The sequence below is a fragment of the Zosterops lateralis genome (assembly GCF_965231275.1).
Source record: "Zosterops lateralis genome assembly, chromosome: 9".
NCBI lineage: Eukaryota > Metazoa > Chordata > Aves > Passeriformes > Zosteropidae > Zosterops > Zosterops lateralis.
This window is the reverse complement of record NC_139769.1, coordinates 797372-817165: the sequence shown is the minus strand read 5'-3', so window position 1 is coordinate 817165 and position 19794 is coordinate 797372. Positions and strand designations below refer to the sequence as shown.

The window sequence follows — 19794 nt, the reverse complement described above, 5'->3', positions numbered from 1 at the left end:
TGCCCCTGCCCAAAGCTCTGCCCAAAGCTCTGCCCAAAGCTCTGCCCAAAGCTCTGCCCAAAGCTCTGTCCCTGCCCAAAGCTCTGCCCAAAGCTCTGCCCAAAGCTCTGTCCCTGCCCAAAGCTCTGCCCAAAGCTCTGCCCAAAGCTCTGCCCAAAGCTCTGCCCAAAGCCCTGCCCAAAGCTCTGCCCAAAGCTCTGCCCAAAGCCCTGCCCAAAGCTCTGCCCAAAGCTCTGCCCAAAGCCCTGCCCAAAGCTCTGCCCAAAGCTCTGCCCAAAGCCCTGCCCAAAGCCCTGCCCAAAGCTCTGCCCAAAGCTCTGCCCAAAGCCCTGCTCCTGCCCAAAGCTCTGCCCAAAGCTCTGCCCCACCCACCTTCACCTGCCCCAGGTGTGAGTGCAGGGGCTGCCAGGAGAGAGGAAATTAATGAGACCTTCAGGGATTTTTATAATCCAGAATCCCAGGCTGGGATGGGCTGGAAGAGACTTTAGAGCCCACCTCATTCTGTGTGCCAGGACACCTGGCAGAGCCCAGGGAATTAACGAGACACTCAGGGATTTTTATAATCCCAGACTGGGCTGCAGAACCCACTTCATTCTGTGTGCCAGGACACCTCACAAAGCCCAGGGAATTAATGAGACCCTCAGGGATTTTTATAATCCCAGACCCCACCTTGTTCCGTGTGCCAGGACATCTCGCAGAGCCCAGGGAATTATTGAGATCTTCAGGGATTTTTATAATCCTAGACTGGGCTGCAGAACCCACTTCATTCTATGTGCCAGGACACCTCACAAAGCCCAGGGAATTAATGATCCCAGGCTGGGCTGCAGAGCCCACCTTGTTCCATGTGCCAGGACACCTGGCAGAGCCCAGGGAATTAATGAGACCCTCAGGTATTTTTATAACCCCAGAGCCCACCTTGTTCCGTGTGCCAGGACAGCTGGCAGAGCCCAGTGGTGGCAGGAGCAGCGAGCTGTGCCCTCCCTGTGACACAGACACAGACACAAGGAGCGATGTCCCTGTCATTGCACAACCCAGCCCTGCCGGGATCTTGGGAAAGCTCTGCAGGATTTCAGCACAGCTCCCCGTGCCAGAGTAACACCCTGTCCCGAGGAGAGGATCAGCCACAAACAGCTGCAGTTACAGCTCTGCCCTGCAAACACCAAAGGAACACCCACGGGGTCATTCCTGTGGTTCTGCTGTGCCCTGGGGGAATTCCAGGCACAGAAAAGTCTCAAAATCTCAGGCCTTGAGGGACATCCCAGATGGCTCCAGGATGGATCTGACGGCTCCAGGATGGATCTGACTGCTCCAGAATGGATCTGATGGCTCCAGGATGGATCTGATGGCTCCAGGATGGATCTGATGGCTCCAGAATGGATGTGTTGGCTCCAAGATGGATCTGATGGCTCCAGGATGGAGCTGATGGCTCCAGGATGGATCTGACGGCTCCAGGATGGATCTGACGGCTCCAGGATGGAACTGACAGCTCCAGGATGGATCTGATGGCTCCAGGATGGATCTGATGGCTCCAGAATGGATGTGTTGGCTCCAAGATGGATCTGATGGCTCCAGGATGGAGCTGATGGCTCCAGGATGGATCTGACGGCTCCAGGATGGATTTGATGGCTCCAGGATGGATCTGATGGCTCCAGCTCGGTGCTGTTGGACATAAAAAGGGAGGAGAACTGGTGGGAAGGCCACATGTGGCACTGGTGTCCCCAGCAGGCTGGTTTTGGGAACATGTGGTGACAACCTTGGCAGGGATAAACCCAAGAGGTCTGGGAATAAAGCTGGGCTGTGCTACAGCAGGGCAGGGACAGTGACAGTGACAGTGACAGTGGCAGCCCCAGGGCCAGCCCGGGTGGGGCTGTGGTGACACCTCAGTGCTGGCCACGGAACAGCAGCCCTTGGAATGTCACCCCTTGGAATGCCGACTCTTGGAATTCCAGCCCTTAGAAAACCAAACCTTGGAACACCAACCCTTGGAATACCAGCCCCTGGAATGTCAGCCCTTGGAACACCAGCCCTGGAACACCAACCCTTGGAATGCCAGCCCTTGGAATGCCAGTTCTTGGAATTCCAGCCCCTGGAACAGCAGCCCTGGAACACCAACCCTTGGAAAACCAGCCCTTGGAATGTCAGCCCTTGGAATGCCAGCCCTGGAACACCAGCCCTTAGAAAAACAAACTTTGGAACACCAAGCCTTGGAATGGCAGTCCCTGGAACAGCAACCCTTGGAATGTCAGCCCTTGAAATTCCAGCTCCTGGAACACCAACCATTGGAATTCCAGCTCCTGAAACACCAATCCTTGGAACACAAACCCTTGGAACACCAGTCCTGGAACACCAACCCTTGGAATACCAAGCCTTGGAACCCCAATCCTTGGAATACCAGCCCCTGGAATGTCAGCCCTTGGAACACCAACCCTGGAACACCAACCCTTGGAATGCCATCCCTGGAAGAGCAGCCCTTGGAACACCAGCCCCTGGAATAACAACCCCTGGAGCACCAACCCCTGGAGCAGCAGCCCTTGCACTCTCACCAGCCTTTCCCAAGGCTGGCAGCTCCCAGTGTGGGAAAGGCCAGGCCTGGTGTGGATCCAGGGGAGTCTCCAGAGGGGCAGTGCTGGGAAGCAGATTGGGAATGTCCCCTGGGCACCCCGTGTCTGCTGCACCCTGAAATCCGGGGTCAGGCTTGCACAAACCCCTCTGATGTGGGATGACAACTCTCATTTTTGGGATTATTTTGGGAAGGAAAAGGCCATCAGGGTGCCAGGCATTGCTAAATCCCTGTTCTGTCAGGAGAGAGCAGTTGGTTTTCCAGAGGCTGTGCAGCTCCTGCCGCGTTTTCCCTTCAAACCCAGCAGAGCTCTCTGAATTTCCAGCACTAAGGAGCAGCTCTGGCTGTGACAGTCACACCCAGGGGCAGGATGGAGGTCTGGATGCAGCAGGGACCTCTCCAGGATGTGCCTGGACACCCCTGGGACACTCCCTGGGGATCCCAGGTTGAGAGTTTAGGGATGGGAAAAAGGCATTGTAAATGCAGGTGACAGGCTGATGTCAAGACATTTATTTTAAGATGCTAATTAAAATGATTTTTAAAATTAAAAATATATTGGTCCCTGGTGTTTCTAAATAGGGCTGGAGAGATCAGCCAGCAGCACTGAGTGATTTAACTCCAGATTTGCTCTCCAGGGTGGAGTAAACCAAGGATAACCAATGTCCAGGTGGGATGGGGGCCTTTGGATCGAGTGGGAAACTGGAATTAAAATGTTCTCCTGGTCAGGGCCATCTGGGTGGGGTGAGGGCCCAGCACAGAGCAGAGGGGACACATGGGGACACATGGGGACATCAGGGGGGCAGTGACAGTGGGGGCAGTGACTGTCCCCATGAGCAGACACATTCCCAGACAGGGTGAAAAACACAAAGGGAGGGGACACCTCGGTGTCCCTGCTCTGCACTCAGCCCTGGGACACGGCTGGCTGTGAGTCCAGGGGGACGCCGGGGACACCGGGGACACCGGGGACACCGGGGACACCGAGGACAGTGGAGACACAGGTGACAGTGGGGACAACGGGGACTCTGGGGACATGGAGGACACTGGAAACACTGGGAACACTGGGGACACTGGGGACACCAGGGACACTGGGGACACTGGGGACACCAGGGATGCCAGGGACAGTGGAAACACTGGGGACAGTGGGACACTGGGGACACCGGGGACATTGGGGACACTGGGAACACTGTGGGCAGTGGGGACACTGGAAACACTGGGGACACTGGGGACAACGAGGACACTGAGGACACTAGAGACACTGGGGATAGTGGGGACAGTAGGGACATTGAGGACACTGGGGACAGCAGGGACAGTGGGGACATCAGAGACACCGGGGACAGCAGGGACACCAGGGACACTGGGGACAGTGGGGACACTGAGGACACCGGAAACAATGGGGACACCGGGCCCAGGGGCCAGCGGTGCCTCGGGGGCGGCGCGGGCTGTGACTGTCCCGGGGCCGCTCAATCAATGATTAACCGAGCCATTGTCGGGAAACCGCCCCGCTTGTTGACAGAGCGCCCCTTTCCCAGCGCCGGGACCGGCCCGGGCAACGGGGACAGGGACAGGGACAGGGATGGGGACAGGGACACACCGCCCGGGATGGGGACAGGGATGGGGACAGGGACAGGGACAGGGATGGGGACAGGGACACACCGCCCGGGATGGGGACACGGCCGGGCAGGGGATGGGCTGTGCTGGAGCCACCAGGGAATGGGGACAAACAGCGACATTCTGGGCTGTGCCCGAGCCTCGGCATTAATTCAAACACTGGGAAGGATGTGAGTTAAGCTGACCTGGAGAAATTCAGGTTTGGGTGGATCTTTATGCTCTGGGGGTTGTTTTTTTTTTTTTTGGTTTTTTTTTTTTTTTTTTTTTTTTTGGTTTGGGTTTTTTGGTTTTTTTTGTTTGTTTGTTTTTTGGGGGGAGGGTTGTGGTTTTTTTGTGTTTTTTTTTTTGTTTGTTTGTTTGTCTTGTTTTTTTGTTTGTTTGTTTGTTTTTGGGGTTTTTTTGTTTGTTTTTTTTGTTTGGTTTTTTGTTTGGTTTTTTTGTTTGGGTTTTTTTTGTTTGGTTGGTTGGTTTTTTGTTTGTTTTTTTGTTTGTTTTTGATTTTTGTTTGGTTTGGGTTGGTTTTTTTTTTTTTTTTTTTTTTTTTTTTTTTTTTTTTCTATTATAAATTTAGAGAAAATCCTAATTTTAACCAGGTATTAGCTAGGTTTGACTCTTGGCTGTTTTTGCAGGTTGCTGTCAGACTGTCCTGGGAATACCCTGAACATGGAATGGGACACGCCGTGGTCACACTGGGGGTGACATCCCCTCCAGAGGGTGGCACAGAGCCACCAGGAGCCCTGCAAAGGTGGCACCCGGGTGTCCCTGGAGGGAACCTGTCCCTGCCAGCCTGGGGCAGCCCTGGCAGCTGGCACTGCCACCACCGTGTCCTGCTGCGGGCACCGAGCGTGTCCCCATTGTCACCAGCGGCAGGGGACACAAGGACAGGCAGTTCTTGGCCGTGACAGTGTAAACAGCCCTGGGGGTGGCACTGGGCACCAGGGGCTGGTTGTGCTCTGGGCCCTGCTGGTTCTCACTCACCCAGAGATGTCCTGCAGAGCTGCCCTTGCCCTGGCCCTGTGAGCCACGGCAGGTTTAATGTGAGCCACGGAATCAGAGTGATTTAGGCTGGAAAAGACCTCCAGGATCACTGAGCCCAAGTGATCACGTTGGTCCCATCTTGTCCCCAGACCGTTCCTTTGGGTTTGAATGTTTAAATCTGTGGCATTACAGGTCCCTCTCAGCCCCAGGGAACAGAACTGAGGTCCCAGTGCCTGTCCTGGGGAGGGAGGTTGGGATCCAGGTGGGTTTGGAGCATTCCTGTCCTGGGGAGGGAGGTTGGGATCCAGGTGGGGTTTGGAGCATTCCTGTCCCGGGGTGATGCCCTGGGGAGGGAGGTTGGGATCCAGGTGGGTTTGGAGCATTCCTGTCCTGGGGAGAGAGGTTGGGATCCAGCTGGGGTTTGGAGCATTCCCATCCCAGGGTGATGCCCTGGGCTGGCTGGGCTCTGTGCCAGGGCACTTCCAGCCCATCCCCTGCAGCTGCAGCCCCCTGGCTGGGCCCTGGCTCAGTGAAGCCTCTCTGGGCTCGGGGGTGTCACAGGGCTCAGCCCTGGAGCCCAGGGAGATGTGCAGCTCCCCTGGGCTGGGGCTGGGCACTGCCAGGCTCTGACCTCCCCAAGGCCAGGACGGGACAGAGCTGTGCCCAAATGTGGCCAGAGGGTTTCCAGGCCTGTTCTGGTCTCTGTTCCTTGAGGCCTGTTCACGTTCAGAGCCAGGGAACTACAAACACATCAGGGAAAATCCACCCTAATCCAACCTGTCACATAAAGCTCCTGCTGCTGGGAGTGACGCCCTGCACTGAGAGGCCACTCCGAGTGGGGATGAGCCCTTCCTTTCCTCTGCCAGCCCCAGGGCCGTCAGAAATGCTGGATTTATTTGTCCTGATGGATGCATGGAAGAGCTGTGGCTCCTCAGAGTGAGCAGCCTCTGTGGGAAGGAAGGGCAAGGTCTGTCCAAGCAACTGTGTTTACAGAAAGTCAAAATAACTGGGGCTTCTATCCCTGGCCCACGATGGATTCTTCAAACAAAGCAGCCCCAAACATAAATACATTGTCTTTTCCCAAATGCATTTGGGCATATTTGACATATTTCATTTTCAGAGCAGCCCTTTCATGTTGTGCCCTGCAGTGCAGGGGGGGCTCAGCTGCCGCACCCCCGTCACTGCTGGGGCTGCTCTGCCTTCCTGACAAGCTCAGGATTAATTCTCCTTTTGACTTCAGCCCTGAAAAATCCCGACTGCTCCGAGGGAAGGCAGGGCTGGAGGGAGGCAGAGCCAGCCCGGAGTGCTGTGAGGGTGCACAGGGTATTCCTGCTGCTCCTGTTTTCACAGGGAACGCTGGGGAAAGGCGGGAGCACAGCAGGGAGGGTGGGGAGCAGAGCCCCTGGAGCCTCCCCAGTGCTCAACTTGTTCCCTTCACTGTCTTGGGGTAACCTCGAGGCCTTTCCCAAAGCCCCAGCAGCAGCTGGATGGAAAACTCCTCCTGTGCTTCCCGGGAATTGCAGACACACGGGGGCAAAGGTGCTGGCTCAGGACACCCAGCGTGGGCAGCAGGGTGACAGCCAGGGTGACAGACAGGGTGACAGGGTGATTTCCAGGGTGATATCCATGGTGACAGCCAGGGTGACACTCAGGGTGACACCTAGGGTGACGTCTGGAGTGACAGCCAGGCTGACACCTAGGGTGACATCCAGGGTGACATCCAGGGTGGCACCCAGGGTGACACACCCAGGGCTCCCTGGGGATGGCAGAACTGCCCCATGGGGAGCAGGGCAAGTCCTTGGGATGCAGGGCTGGGATGGAGCTGCAGCAGCAGGAGCAGCACAGACCATCCCCAGCACAGCCCAGGGTGTGCCCAGGTGGCATCCAGGTGTTTCCCGGGTGTTCCCAGGTGTTCCCAGGTGTTTCCCAGGTGTTCCCAGGTGTTTCCCAGGTGTTCCCCAGGTATTTCCCCAGGTGTTCCCCAGGTATTTCCCCAGGTGTTCCCCAGGTGTTCCCCAGGTGTTCCCCAGGTGTTCCCCAGGTGTTCTCCAGGTATTTCCCAGGTGTTCCCAGGTGTTCCCCAGGTGTTCCCCAGGTGTTTCCCAGGTGTTCCCCAGGTGCTGCCCACACTTCCTCCTGCCCGAGGCCAGCCCAGCCAGGGGTAGAGCAGCAGCAGAGTTCAGAGTTAATTTGTAAGCCACGTTGTGCAGGGAAAAGCTGCAGTTCCTGGAACACTCCAGCCCCAGGACAGCCTGGGGAGCTGAGCCCGGACACACCTGGCCAGTCCTGCAGCCCTGGGAAATGTGCCCCACCTCAGCAGGCAGGGAAGGGACTGCAGGGGGCTGAAAACTCCATGAAGGATCAGGAGCAGGGTGTGATCCTGGAAAACACATTTATAACACAGGGCTGGATGGGAGATTGGGCAGGAATTGTTCCCTGGCAGGGTGGGAATAGAATTCCCAGAGCAGCTGTGGCTGCCCCTGGATCCCTGGCAGTGCCCAAGGCCAGGCTGGACATTGGGGACAGTGGGAGGTGTCCCTGCCATGGCAGGGGGGGCCCTGGGTGGGATTTCAGCTCCCTCCCAACCCAGCCCAGTCTGGGATTCCATGGGATCCCTCCAAGGCTCTAACCCTGGGCAGAGATTGCAGCATCTTGGAGCTGTTTGTCCTGACAGCACAATTTTGGGGAGTTTTCTGCTGTCTCTGGGCAACCAAATCTACCAGCTCTGGCTCTTCCTGCAGCTGCTGCTGAAGATCAGAGAGATTTGCCTTTTGTGGTCCCAGCTCTGTTTCTCTGCCTTCACAGCTCCTCCTGTGTTCTGCTCATTTTCAAACCCAGCTTCTGTATTGCCTTTTATTTATTTATTTATTTATTTTTGAGATTAAACTGATAAAGGGAAACTCAAGCCCAGCTCTTCAGTGGGGGCTGGCTCCAAGGTGTTCCTGCTATCACCTGGGAAATTTAATCTGGGATTTTTATGGAGTCTCCACACCTGGAGGTGTCCCAGGAAAGGCTGGAGGTGGCACTCAGGGCTCTGGGCTGGTGACAAGATGGGGATCAGCCACAGCTTGGACTCGGTGGCCTGGGAGGGCTTTTCCAACCTCAGGGATTCTGGAATTCCTGTGTCAGTTCAGACCCACTGGCAATCAGGGATTTCCCATTTCTGCTGGGCTGGGTTGGGGTTGTCCATCCCAGTGCTGCTCCCCTGTGTCAGTCTCCCTGAGGAGCTCAAAAAGTTCCAAAAAGCAAAACTCCCCAGTAAAATAATGGGAATAATGGGACAAAAACATAGGAACAGCATTGGGAGGGGGCTGCAGATGATTCACCTCTGCTGGGACACCCCAGAGCCTGAGCTCATTTGGGATTGGGGTGTCTCAGTCCCACGTTTTGTGCTCCCCAATGGACACCTGAACTGGTTTGGGGTTGGGGTGCAGGGGCTGTGCTCCCCAATGGACACCTGAACTGGTTTGGGGTTGGGGTGTGGTACTGTGCTCTCCAGTGGACACCTGAGCTGGTTTGGGGTTGGGGTGCAGGTCCCAGTCCCACGTTCTGAGCTCCCCAGGGGATACACCTGAGCTGGAATTCCCAGCAGAGCAGCTCCCACAGGCAGTCCCTGGATCAGCGGGCAGATAAAATCTGCTCTGGCCCCACCTGCAGCAGCTCCTGCAGAAACCCAGCAAACACCAGGGTCACACTCCCAGTTTTTGTTCTCCCTGCTCCAGCACACACGGCTTTGGGACACACACGAGTGCTCGGCAGGCAAACCACCTTCTCCAGGTGGAGGTTCTGTGCCCACAGCTCCCAAAACGCCTTGGGCAGATAAAAATCCCATTCCTTCCCATCTAGATAAAGCTCCAGTTCCTTCCCCTTTGAACAAAGCTCCCATTCCTTCCATTTGGATAAAGCCCCCATTCCTTCCATTTGGATAAAGCTCCCATTCCTTCCCCTTGGATAAAGCTCCCATTCCTTCCTATCTGGATAAAAATCCCATTCCTTCCCCTTTGGACAAAGCTCCCATTCCTTCTCCTTTGCATAAAGCTCTCATTCCTTTCCCATTTGGATAGAGCTCGAGTTCCTTCCCCTTTGGATAAAACTCCAGTTCTTTCCCCTTTCTCCCATTCCTTCCCCTTTGGACAAAGCTCCCATTCCTTCCCCTTTTGATGAAGCAGCTCCTTCATTTTACCCCATCACAGAGGGCCAGAAGTGCCCATCCCAAACACGGAACATTCACGACAAAAGGCACAGTTTTATGCAAACTGGGGTGAAACCACCCCGATATTAAAAACCAGCTGTCCCCAGTCTGCTGGAGGAGCTTTCCCAGTGTTTTCCATGCGGGATGGATGGAGCTCACAGACACAGCCCCCTCAGGAGCAGATGAGGGGTGGATCCCCTTTCCCTCCCTCCATCCCAGCCGTGATCCCAGACACTCTGGGAGCCAGGAATGTTCTGGCCAGGGCTGCTGAGGCAGCTGAGGTCATCCCGACATATTTCACAAGTCAGCGGCTCTGCTGAGCCCTTTCCCAAAGGAAAAGTACACGGAGGGAACAAAAGGGATCCTCTGCACACAACGGGCTTTTTCCAGCCCCAGACAATCCCAGCAAGGCGGGCTCTGACTCCTGCAAGGAGCTTTTTAAAGCAGAAAGAGCCTGTTTTTTCCCCTCAAAGCACCACAGGAACTGAAGAACCAATGGACCTGTAGTTGTTACACCTAGACAGAGCAGGGTCCAGCAACTCAAACTGAAAAAGGCATTTAAATCCATTAAATTGAGGCTGGGTCTTCAGTTAAAGCTAAGCCTTGGCTTTTAGGCTGGACTCAGACATCACCTGGATAAAATAAGATTTATGTGGACAAGAATCGGACAATGCAGAACAAAAAGTGAAGGCGCAGATTCTTTGCTGAGGAAAGAATATTCTTTTATTAACAAATTAAAAAGATTAAAAGTAAAGGTTTTGTGCAAGAAATTCCTCGCAGATGCAGGACTTCATTTGTCTGTAAGACCCCTGAATTCCACAGTACCTGGCACATGGAATATCAGCAGTATTTTATTATATTTGCATTAATTTCACCCCAAAGGCCACAAAACAGGAGACAAGAGAGGCTGTCAGCCCCAGAAGGGTGAAGAAAATGCCTCAAGGCACAACTTTTTAAAAAACAAGCCTCAGATGTGGCACAAATGAATTGAAACTGAGTTTGTAACTAAACCACAGAAAGTTTCTTTGGGAAAAGACCAAAAGACAAATTCACACCTGCTGCTTCCAGTCTGCTGCAGTTCAAAACCTCCCAGAGATGCCCCATTGTGTTTTTGGAGAGTGTTTATCAGGACACATCTGTGAGTCAGAAGCTCGTGCTGCCCTCAGTTCCTGGAAGAGATGGAAGTTCCATCACTGCCACCATCCCTGCTCAGTTTTAAGACACTGAAATCCAATCAAATTTCTTTCTTTTTTTTTTTTTTTTTTTTTTTTTCCTTATTCCTGTGTTTTTTCTGCCTTTCTCCTCCAGAAAAATGGAGGAAGGACTCTCTGAAGGAGATAATGTTAGCATTAAACATTCTCAGGGGTGAGCCCCTTCAGTAATCCCATCTGTGGGACCTGCTGGCTGTCAGGAAAAACAGTTTTTTTTCCTGCCTTAAAGCACAAGATGCCCCTTCAGGCTCCACTTGAGGCACACAAGACCTCCCTCTGTGCATCTCGGCCACGAGTGGCAGTGACCATGGGATGTCCTGAATGTCCCCATCCCATTCTGCATCTCAGCCATAAGTGGCAGTGACCATGGAATGTCCCCATCCCGTTCTGTCTGCAGTGACCATGGAATGTCCCCATCCCGTTCTGCAGTGACAGTGGATCATCCTCACCCTGCTGTGCAGTTCAGCCATCAATGAGCACAGAGTGTCCTGTCCTGCTGTATCCCAGCACTGCTGGCACTCTGTGTCCAGCAGTGACACTGTAGGGAGGTGCCAGCATGGAGCAGATTCCCAGGACAGTTTCCAGGCACCTGCAGCTCCTGGAACTGTGGGAATGTCCCCTCAGGCTACTGTGGGATAACTCCTTAGGCCACTCAGGATGTCTCCTCAGGCCACTGTAGGATGCTGTGGAATGTCCCCTCAGGCAATGGGACCCTCAGGCTGCTGTGGGAATGTCCCCCCAGGCCACTGTGGGAATGGTCCCTCAGGCTGCTGTGGATGTCCCCTCAGACCACTGTGGATGTCTCTCAGGCCACTGTGGGATGTCCCCTCAGGCCATGTCCCTCAGGCTGATGTGGGATGTCCCCTCAGACCACTGTGGGATGTCCCTTAGGCCGTTCCCCTCAGCCCATGTTCCCTCATGCCGTGTCCCTCAGGGGGCAGTGGGATGTCCCTTCAGGCCATGTTCCCTCAGGCTATGTCCCTCAGGCCGTATCCTCTCAGGCCATGGTGGGATGTCCCCCATCCCATGCCCCTCACGGCACAGTGCGGTGTCTCTCCTGGGGCAGGGTGAGAGCTGTGTCCCCCAGCCCATGCCCCGATGCCCCTCACGGCACAGTGCAGTGTCTCTCCTGGGGCAGGGTGAGAGCCGTGTCCCTCAGGCCATGGTGGGATGTCCCTCAGGCCATGTCCCCTCAGGCCATGGTGGGATGCCCCTCACGGCACAGTGCAGTGTCCCCCCTGGGGCAGGGCGCCGTCCCTGTCGCGGCACTCGGCGTTGGAGCACCTGGAGACGGCGCAGGCGGCCTGGCGCACGCGGCGCAGGAGGATCTTGCGCAGCAGCAGGTACACCCAGGGGTCCAGGATCTGGTTGAGCGAGGCCAGGCGCACGGCCGTCAGCGGCAGGTCGCACTCCCTGCGCGGCTCCCAGCGCCGGGATTCACCGGAGAGCCCCCGGCACGGCACGGCCCCCTGCTCCGACACCATCCTCAGCATGGTCACCTGTGTGAGACAGGGAAAGGGACACGGGTCAGGGCTGTGAGTCACCACTGCTGGTCACCATGGCCCAGAGATCCCTGGAGTGCCCCATACGGGGCTTGGAGCCCCTGCCCATGGAACTGGATGAGCTTTGAGGTCCTTCCCAACCCCAACCAGTCTGGGATTCTCCTGAACACCTCATTTTCCTGTCTCACCAAATGGACCAAAACTTATAAAGTGTGAGTCCTGGTGACCATTTGTCCATTTTGTGCCCATTTTGTGCCCATTTTGGGTCCATTTTGTGCCCATTTTGGGTCCATTTTGGGTCCATTTTGTGTCCATTTTAGATCCACCTGGCCTGGTGCAGCCCTGCCCAGCCTCTTGTCCTGCCCAAGGTGTTTCCTAGAGACCTTTCAATAAATCTCTCCTTTATTCTCCATCTCTGCCCAGTCTCTGTTCCATCTCAGCCTTCCCAAGGCATCACTCCCAGCCCCTGGATAAACTGGGAGCCAGTCCCAAAACTGCCGGGAAGATCCCGAGGGAGGAGCAGAGCTGCAGGGAATCACTGCCAGCCCTGTCCAAACCCGTTTCTCCAGCCTTTGGGAAGAGCCAGGCCAACCTGCAATCCCACAGGAAGCTCCTCAGAGCTGTGTCACCACAAATGTCACAGCTGGGTCACTGCTGTCCCCACGGGCTGGGACAGTTGGAGTCACAGTGACCAGGGGCAGAGGCTCCAGGGAGGATTTTTTCCATCCAGAGGGATATTCTGGGTGCCAGATCAATACCCAAGTGTTGACCTTGGAAAGACTGACTCTGGAGGGGCAGGGCAGCGTGGACAGCACGGGAGAATTGTTTTTGTTTCTTTAAACAGAAGCAGCTGAAGGATTCTACCCACGACATTTCACTGACATCGATGGCCACGGATAGAGCCTTGTGAAAACACGGATGTAGAGCTTTGGAAAAACATGGATACAGACCCAGAGCACACCAGGAGCCACCGGGGCACCAGAACCTGTCCCTGTCCCTGTCCCTGTCCCTGTCCCTGCCCAGACTCTCCCATCTCTCTTTCAGATGGAGCTCCAAACCCACCAGGCCAATAAAACACATTTCCCAAGCACACAACTGCTGGTCCTTTCTGGTTTTTTTTTTTTTTTTTATTACGTAATGTCCCTTTATTGGAGTAGTTGTTGGGCCAACAGCTGCTCTACTGGAAATTTTGTTTGTTTGATATCATTAGAGGTCGTTTATCATGGCCTGGATTGGTCTTCTAAGTGGATTAAAAGGCTGCACAAGGCAGAGCCAGCAACATCAGGTGGAATAAAGTCAACACAATTTATGCCATTAAAAGTCTGGCTCAAAATGCACGTAGAAATACGGCTGATGACTGGATTTATTCAACTTTCTGTTACCATGAATGTGGTTTTATACCTCTTTAATTTCTGTCTGTCAGGAGGGATAAGGAGCAGAACTATTTTAACAGGAAAAGCAGCAGAATTCCTGAGCATTTTTGGCTTTAAATAACTTTGAAACAACTTTGAAACAACTCTGGGAAGGGATCATTTTTTAGCCTGGAACTCCCAAATTATAATGATGAGAATTTCAGTTTGTGCTGAAAGGAACAGCTGTGCAGTCAAGGAACAGCTCCCTCCATTTCACCTCAGAGTCCTTTGCTGCCACAGCTCAGGGTTATCCCAGGATCCCAGACTGGTTTGGGCTGGGAGGGACCTTAAATCCCCTCCAGAGCCACCCCAGCCATGGCAGGGTCACCTCCCACTGTCCCAGGGACACCTCCCACTGTCCCAGGCTGCCCCAACCCCAATGTCCAGCCTGGCCTTGGGATCCAGGGGCAGCCCCAGCAAATCTGGGAATTCCATTCCAGTCCCTCATCTCTCTCCCAGGGAACAATTCCTGCCCAAATTCCCATCCATCCCTGTCCTCTGGGAAGCCATTCCCCATGTCCTGCCAGTACATGCTGCAAAATAAATCAAAATAAATCACAATAAATCACAAATCAGTGTGAACAGACTGCAGCGGGGTGTTCTCCCAGGTGCTCCCTGCTCAGTCCAACAAGCTCCTGTGTGGTTGGGAAAAAAGGAAACAATTCCTGCCCTGCCTGCTCCCCTCCCTCCTTCCCAAGGCAGCACAGAGCCAGACGTGCAGGACACTCCCAGGAGCCCTCCAGAGCACAGCCACGCTCTCAGAGCTTTCCCTCTGCTGCTAAATCACATTTGATTTTGTCGTTTGCATCAACAGATCAGCTCTAAAAATACCATGTGTGGCTGAGGGTGTTGTTTACCTCGCAGCAGCAGCTGCCAGAATCCATTAGTTCTCAGTTACAAAACTCAGATGTCTTGGAAAAAAACCACAGAAACTAAAAAAAAAAACCCAAAAAAACTCCTCTGTGAAGCTCTGGATTTCTGTTTCAGCTCAGTTTCTTACAACTGCTGAGTGCTGTTAAATGATTGCTACGAGCTGGCTTTCACTGAAAAGGGATTTGCAATTCTCCGCGGTCACTTCTCCAAAAATCTGGTCTCTAATTCCTGACTTCTGTGCACTTCAGGGTTGTGCAGAACCAGCTGGGGGGAAGGAAGGAAAATTAAGGTTTATGTATAAAAACGGAGGGGTTATTATTTATCAAAATACCCCTGCAGCCATGAGTGTGGAATTTGAGAAGCCCACAGAAGGAGTTCCACACCTCCAAGTGTTGCTGCAGCCTCGGGAAGGGAAGTGCTGACGAATTCCCTCGTGCCTGTGGCTTGACTTGTGCCTCTGAAACCACAGAAATGCCCCGGGCACCAAACCACGAGCGGAATCGCTGCTTCCTCCCCCAGTTATCTGAGAGCTCTGGTTGTGAGGGAGGAGGAAACTCTTCCCCATCTCAGGGATCTCCTCCCAAGGCTGGTGAAACCCTCAGGGGTGACAGGACAAGAAGGAAAACCTTTCTCCAGCCAGAAAGGACCTTTCACAGAATGTCCTCCACCAGCTTCAGAGATCCCCAGTACAAATTTTCCAAAAATCCTGCAAGTCCTTGATAGAACAACTTTTTGGGACAGAATTCCAGACCCCTGGTGTGCCCTGGTCCCAAAGGGAAAGATGTGGATTCGGTCTCCCCCACTTCTATACCATGAGGAGGGGTTCTTAAGGAAGGAATAAGAAAAGAGTGGAAAGCAATGCAAAGATCCTTGAAAAGCGGAGTGGACAAGCCCTGAAGGCTGCTGTAAATCAACCCCACAGGCTGCCAGCCACGAGCCACTCACAGTCACAGCTCTGCCTTTTCTCACAAAACACTGAAAAACAAGTTTGGCTGCAAGGTGAGGAGCAAATAAAAACCCCCAAATCCCATCTGGCTGCAGCAAAGAAAAACCCCCAAATCCCATCTGGCTGCAGCAAATAAAAACCCCCAAATCCCATCTGGCTGCAGCAAAGGAAACCCCCCAAATCCCATCTGGCTGCAGTGTCGTGCCCCCAGAGCCACTCCTCACATCCCACTCTTCTCCTCTACACAAGAACTTTCTTCTCCTTCATTTAACTCCGGTTGCAGCAGTTGATTTCCCCTGTGCTCAGCTCTCTTCTGGGATCTCTCCCTGTTCTTCTACAACTTCTCCACACCTGGCATCCATCCCTGTCTGTATCCCTGTCCCTGCTGTCCTGTCCCTGTCCCTGCTGTCCTGCAGGGGCCACCCAGGGCCATCCCCCGTCCTGCAGGGGACATGCAGGGACCGTCCAGGACCATCCAGGGCCATTCCCTGTCCTGCAGGGGCCATCCAGGGCCATCCAGGGCCATCCCATCCTGCAGGTCCATCCATGGATGTCCAAACCTCAATGTCCAGCCTGAACTTGGGCACTTCCAGGGATTCAGGGGCAGCTGTGCCAGGGAACAACTCCTACCCAACCTCCCATCCCTCCTTGTTCTCTGAGAACCCATTCCATGTATCCTACCAGTCCATAAACAGCAGACCAATGTGAAACAGGTGCCAAGGAACCCGCAGAGCCTCCCCATCCCATACCCGGAGGAGACACCGAGCAGAGCCGGGCTCCCCCGGCCTGTCCCTTACCAGCAGCGGCGCCCAGCAGGCCGACAGCACACACATGATGCCCAGCAGCTGCAGCAGCGTCTCGGTGGCGATGCGGCCCCACCTGGAGCCGGGCTGGGCCCCGCCGGCCTTGGCCCTGCAGCGGGCCACCAGCGCCTGGATGGTGGCCAGGTTACAGCCGCCGGTCACCGCCAGCGACAGCAGCCCCAGCGAGGCGAAAGCGGCGGCGAAAGCGCTGCCCCGGGCGGTGTTAATAAAGCACCAAGTGCCGGGCCATTGCAGGGAGTAGCGGCCCAGGCCGGCCAGCGGCAGCAGCGCCAGGGCCACCCCCGCGGCCCAGATGGCGAGCAGGCCGCGCTCGGTGGCCCGCGGGCTGATGTGGCTGGAGTACCAGTGCGGGGCGCGGATGGCCAGGGCCCGCTCCACGGCCATGGCGCTGGCGATCAGCAGCGGGCACAGCCCGAACACCGTCATGCTGAAGCCGAAGAAGTCGCAGAGGCGGCCCGAGGGGTCCATGGCGGCCCAGGGCCGGCCCGACAGGTAGACGGAGATGACGATGGGGCTGGTGAGCAGCTGGCCCAGCATGTCGGTGAGCGCCAGGGAGCCGATGCACAGCAGGAAGGAGCGTTTCCTGCGGCCGCCCTTGGCGCGGTAGCTGCGGGACACCAGCAGCATGGCCAGGCCATTGCCCACCATGCCCGTCAGCATCATGGTCAGCGGGATGGCCGCGGACACGGCGCCACCGCCCGCCCGGCCCGTCCCGTTCCCCCGCGGGACCGCCGCGCTCCCGTTGGGCTGCCAGGGGCTCATCCCGGCCCCGGGGATCCCGCATGGAGCGGGCACGGAGCGGGGACTGAGAGAACGAGGAGCCGGCTCGGAGCGGAGCTGCAGCCGCCGATTTATGTGAGGGAAGAGCAGGACCCGCCCCGGGGCCGGGAGAGGCGGGACGGGAGAGAGAGCGGCCTGAGGGAGCCGGGCACGGAACGGGGAGCGGGAGAGGCTGAGGGGGCCGGGGAGGGAATGGAGGATTCCTGAGGGAACTGGAAAGGGGCTGGAGAATCCCTGAGGGAGCCGGGCACGGAACGGGGAGCGGGAGAGGCTGAGGGGGCCGGGGAGGGAATGGAGGATTCCTGAGGGAGCCGGGAGAGGGAATGGAGGATTCCTGAGGGAGCCGGGCACGGAACGGGGAGCGGGAGAGGCTGAGGGGGCCGGGGAGGGAATGGAGGATTCCTGAGGGAGCTGGGAAAGGGGCTGGAGAATCCCTGAGGGAGCCGGGCACGGAACGGGGACCGGGAGAGGCTGAGGGAGCCGGGAGAGGGAATGGAGGATTCCTGAGGGAGCCGGGAGAGGGAATGGAGGATTCCTGAGGGAGCTGGGAAAGGGGCTGGAGAATCCCTGAGGGAGCTGGGGAAGGGTCTGGAGCCCCAGGAGGGGCTGAGGGAGCTGGGGAAGGGTCTGGAGCCCCAGGAGGGGCTGAGGGAGCTGGGGAAGGGGCTCAGCCTGGAGAAAAGGAGGCTCAGGGGGGACCTTGTGGCTCTGTACAAGTCCCTGCCAGGAGGGGACAGCCGGGGGGGATTTGGGATCTGCTCCCAGGGAACAGGGACAGGAGGAGAGGGAACGGCCTCAGGCTGGGCCAGGGGAGGCTCAGGGTGGATTTTAGGAAAGGTTCTTTTTTCCCCAGGGGGTTCAGGCACTGCCCAGGCTCCCCAGGGAATAGACCCAGCCCCAGAGCTCCAGGAGTGTTTGGACCCCACTCCAAGGATACCCAGGGGGGGATTGTTGGGGGGTCTGGATCAGTGATCCCTGCGGGACCCATCCTGCCCAAGGTATTCCACCATTCTGTAAAAACACTTTGAAGTTTTGTAAAAGCTCATTCGCTGTTGAAATTAAAAATCACTTTAAGTGTTAAAAGGACTAAAATGATGTGAACACATGGGCTCCATGGACCAGGTGAGGTGACACAGAGGATCAGGGTCAGTGCAGGGGACAGGGATGCAAGGTCAATGGAGTGGACAAGGAGGAATCAAGGTCAGTTCAGGGGACAAGGAAGATTTAGGGTCAGTGCAGGGGACAAGGAGTTGGGGTCAGTGCAAGGGAAAAGGAATCAGGGTCACTGCAAGGGACAACGACTAGGGGTCAGTGCAGGTGACAAGAAATCAGGATCTGTACAGGGGACAAAGAGTCAGGGTCAGTGCAGGGGACAAGGAGGAATCAGGGTCTGTACAGGGGACAAGGAGGTCAGAGTGTCCCCAAGACAAAGCACTCGGGCACAGTTGACTCACAGGTTTTATTTACACTTGTCTACAGCATCATTTTGCCTCACACGTTCTCTAAGCCAAATGAACCATCCTCGTCCTCTGCCTGTGGCCTATCAGTTGCTAAGTTTAAAACCTCTCATCTGTTAAGTACAGCAACAATTGGAATACAAAGCACAAGAAAACCCAAGGCTAACAACAGAGCGTCTACTTGATCTGGTTTTACAGTTTAGTTGGACGTTGAAGTCAGAGGCACAGTTACAGACTAACCTGCTCTTGTGCAACCTACACACATTTAGCATGGAAATTAGAGAGAAAAGAAAGCATTAAAGAAGGAACTGCATTTTTTTTCTGCAAAGAGATTTATCAAAATACCTCTACACCAAAAACATTTTGCTTCTAGACCAGTCCGTAAGACGTGGCTCAAAAAATAGAGAAAAAAAAATAGAGAGAAAAAAAAAAAAGCAGAATGGAGTTTTCCCATTTTGCTCCGTTTGTTTCTGTGCAGTTTATCAAAACAAGCAGCAAATCTGGCAGTTTTATTACTGAAATAAATGAAGGTATATTGCTCTTTGCTTGCTTAAAAAGAAGACTTTTCCTTACCATACTTACCTTGTGATGGCACTGAAGAAACTTAAACCTTTCTTAACCAAACGGAGCTCAAGAGAGACCAAGTTTTAAACTCAAATGGATTATTCCATAAAAGCATTTTAAGCCATAAATTATGTTGAAGGGAAAAAGAATGATCGATGAAGAAGATGTTGAAGATGCCAGAACTTTCTACACAGTTTATTCACTCTCATTTTTTTTTTAAAGGAAAATAAAATGAAGATACCTTGAAAATTTTTAGTCAGCCCCAAAGGAAATTTTACAGGCGGCCTGCAGAAGCTTCCCTTGATTCCAAGGAGCCAGTTCCACACTCCTCCAGCCCAAGAGCAGATCCCAAGTGATCCATTTGTAAGGAGGGATCCTGGAGTCCATCCTGGGCTCTGGAAACCATCACAGCCACAGCACTGTGCTGGCTGCAAACGTCCTCCCTCGCCAGGAATGAGGCTAAATTCCCTCTGGAATCATGATGGACTGGGGGGGTTTGAGCTGCTAGAGAGGGGTGTCCATCTGCACTGGCACTGCTACGTGGCAAAATAAAAACTGCTCAGCCCGAGGCCCCACTGCTGGCCCTGCCCTTGCTGTGGTCCCACGGGAGCTCCATCCTGCTCTGGAAAACTCTCTCCTTCCTCCTCACACAAACAGCTGTGCCAGGACATTCCCAACCTGCTCCTCCAGCTGAGGGAAGCAGGAAAATGGAGGGACTGATTTTGTAAAAAAAAAAACCAATAAACCTCCTCCCTACACACCACAGAAGTTCCCCCTGTGCCAGGGAGTTTATGGCTTAAAATGCTCCTGCGGGTTTGGGTGATGGATGAACAAAGCTGCAGTTTGCCAGAAAGCCAGGACAGACATGCACCTCTACTAGCAGATTG

The 19794-nt window shown here is 54.8% G+C and overlaps 1 protein-coding gene across 1 annotated transcript; it reads right to left on the bottom strand.

Annotated features, from left to right (window-relative positions):
- Window positions 1-11763: 11763 nt before the first annotated feature.
- Window positions 11764-16902, bottom strand: PTGER3 (prostaglandin E receptor 3; the record flags this gene model as incomplete). Its single annotated transcript, XM_083868154.1, has 2 exons — window positions 16080-16902; window positions 11764-12048 (listed from the first exon to the last, which is right to left on the bottom strand). Exons 1-2 carry the CDS (start codon window positions 16866-16868, stop codon window positions 11764-11766), a joined length of 1074 nt encoding a protein of 357 aa, XP_083724280.1. The 5' UTR covers window positions 16869-16902.
- Between the last annotated feature and the right edge of the window lie 2892 nt (window positions 16903-19794).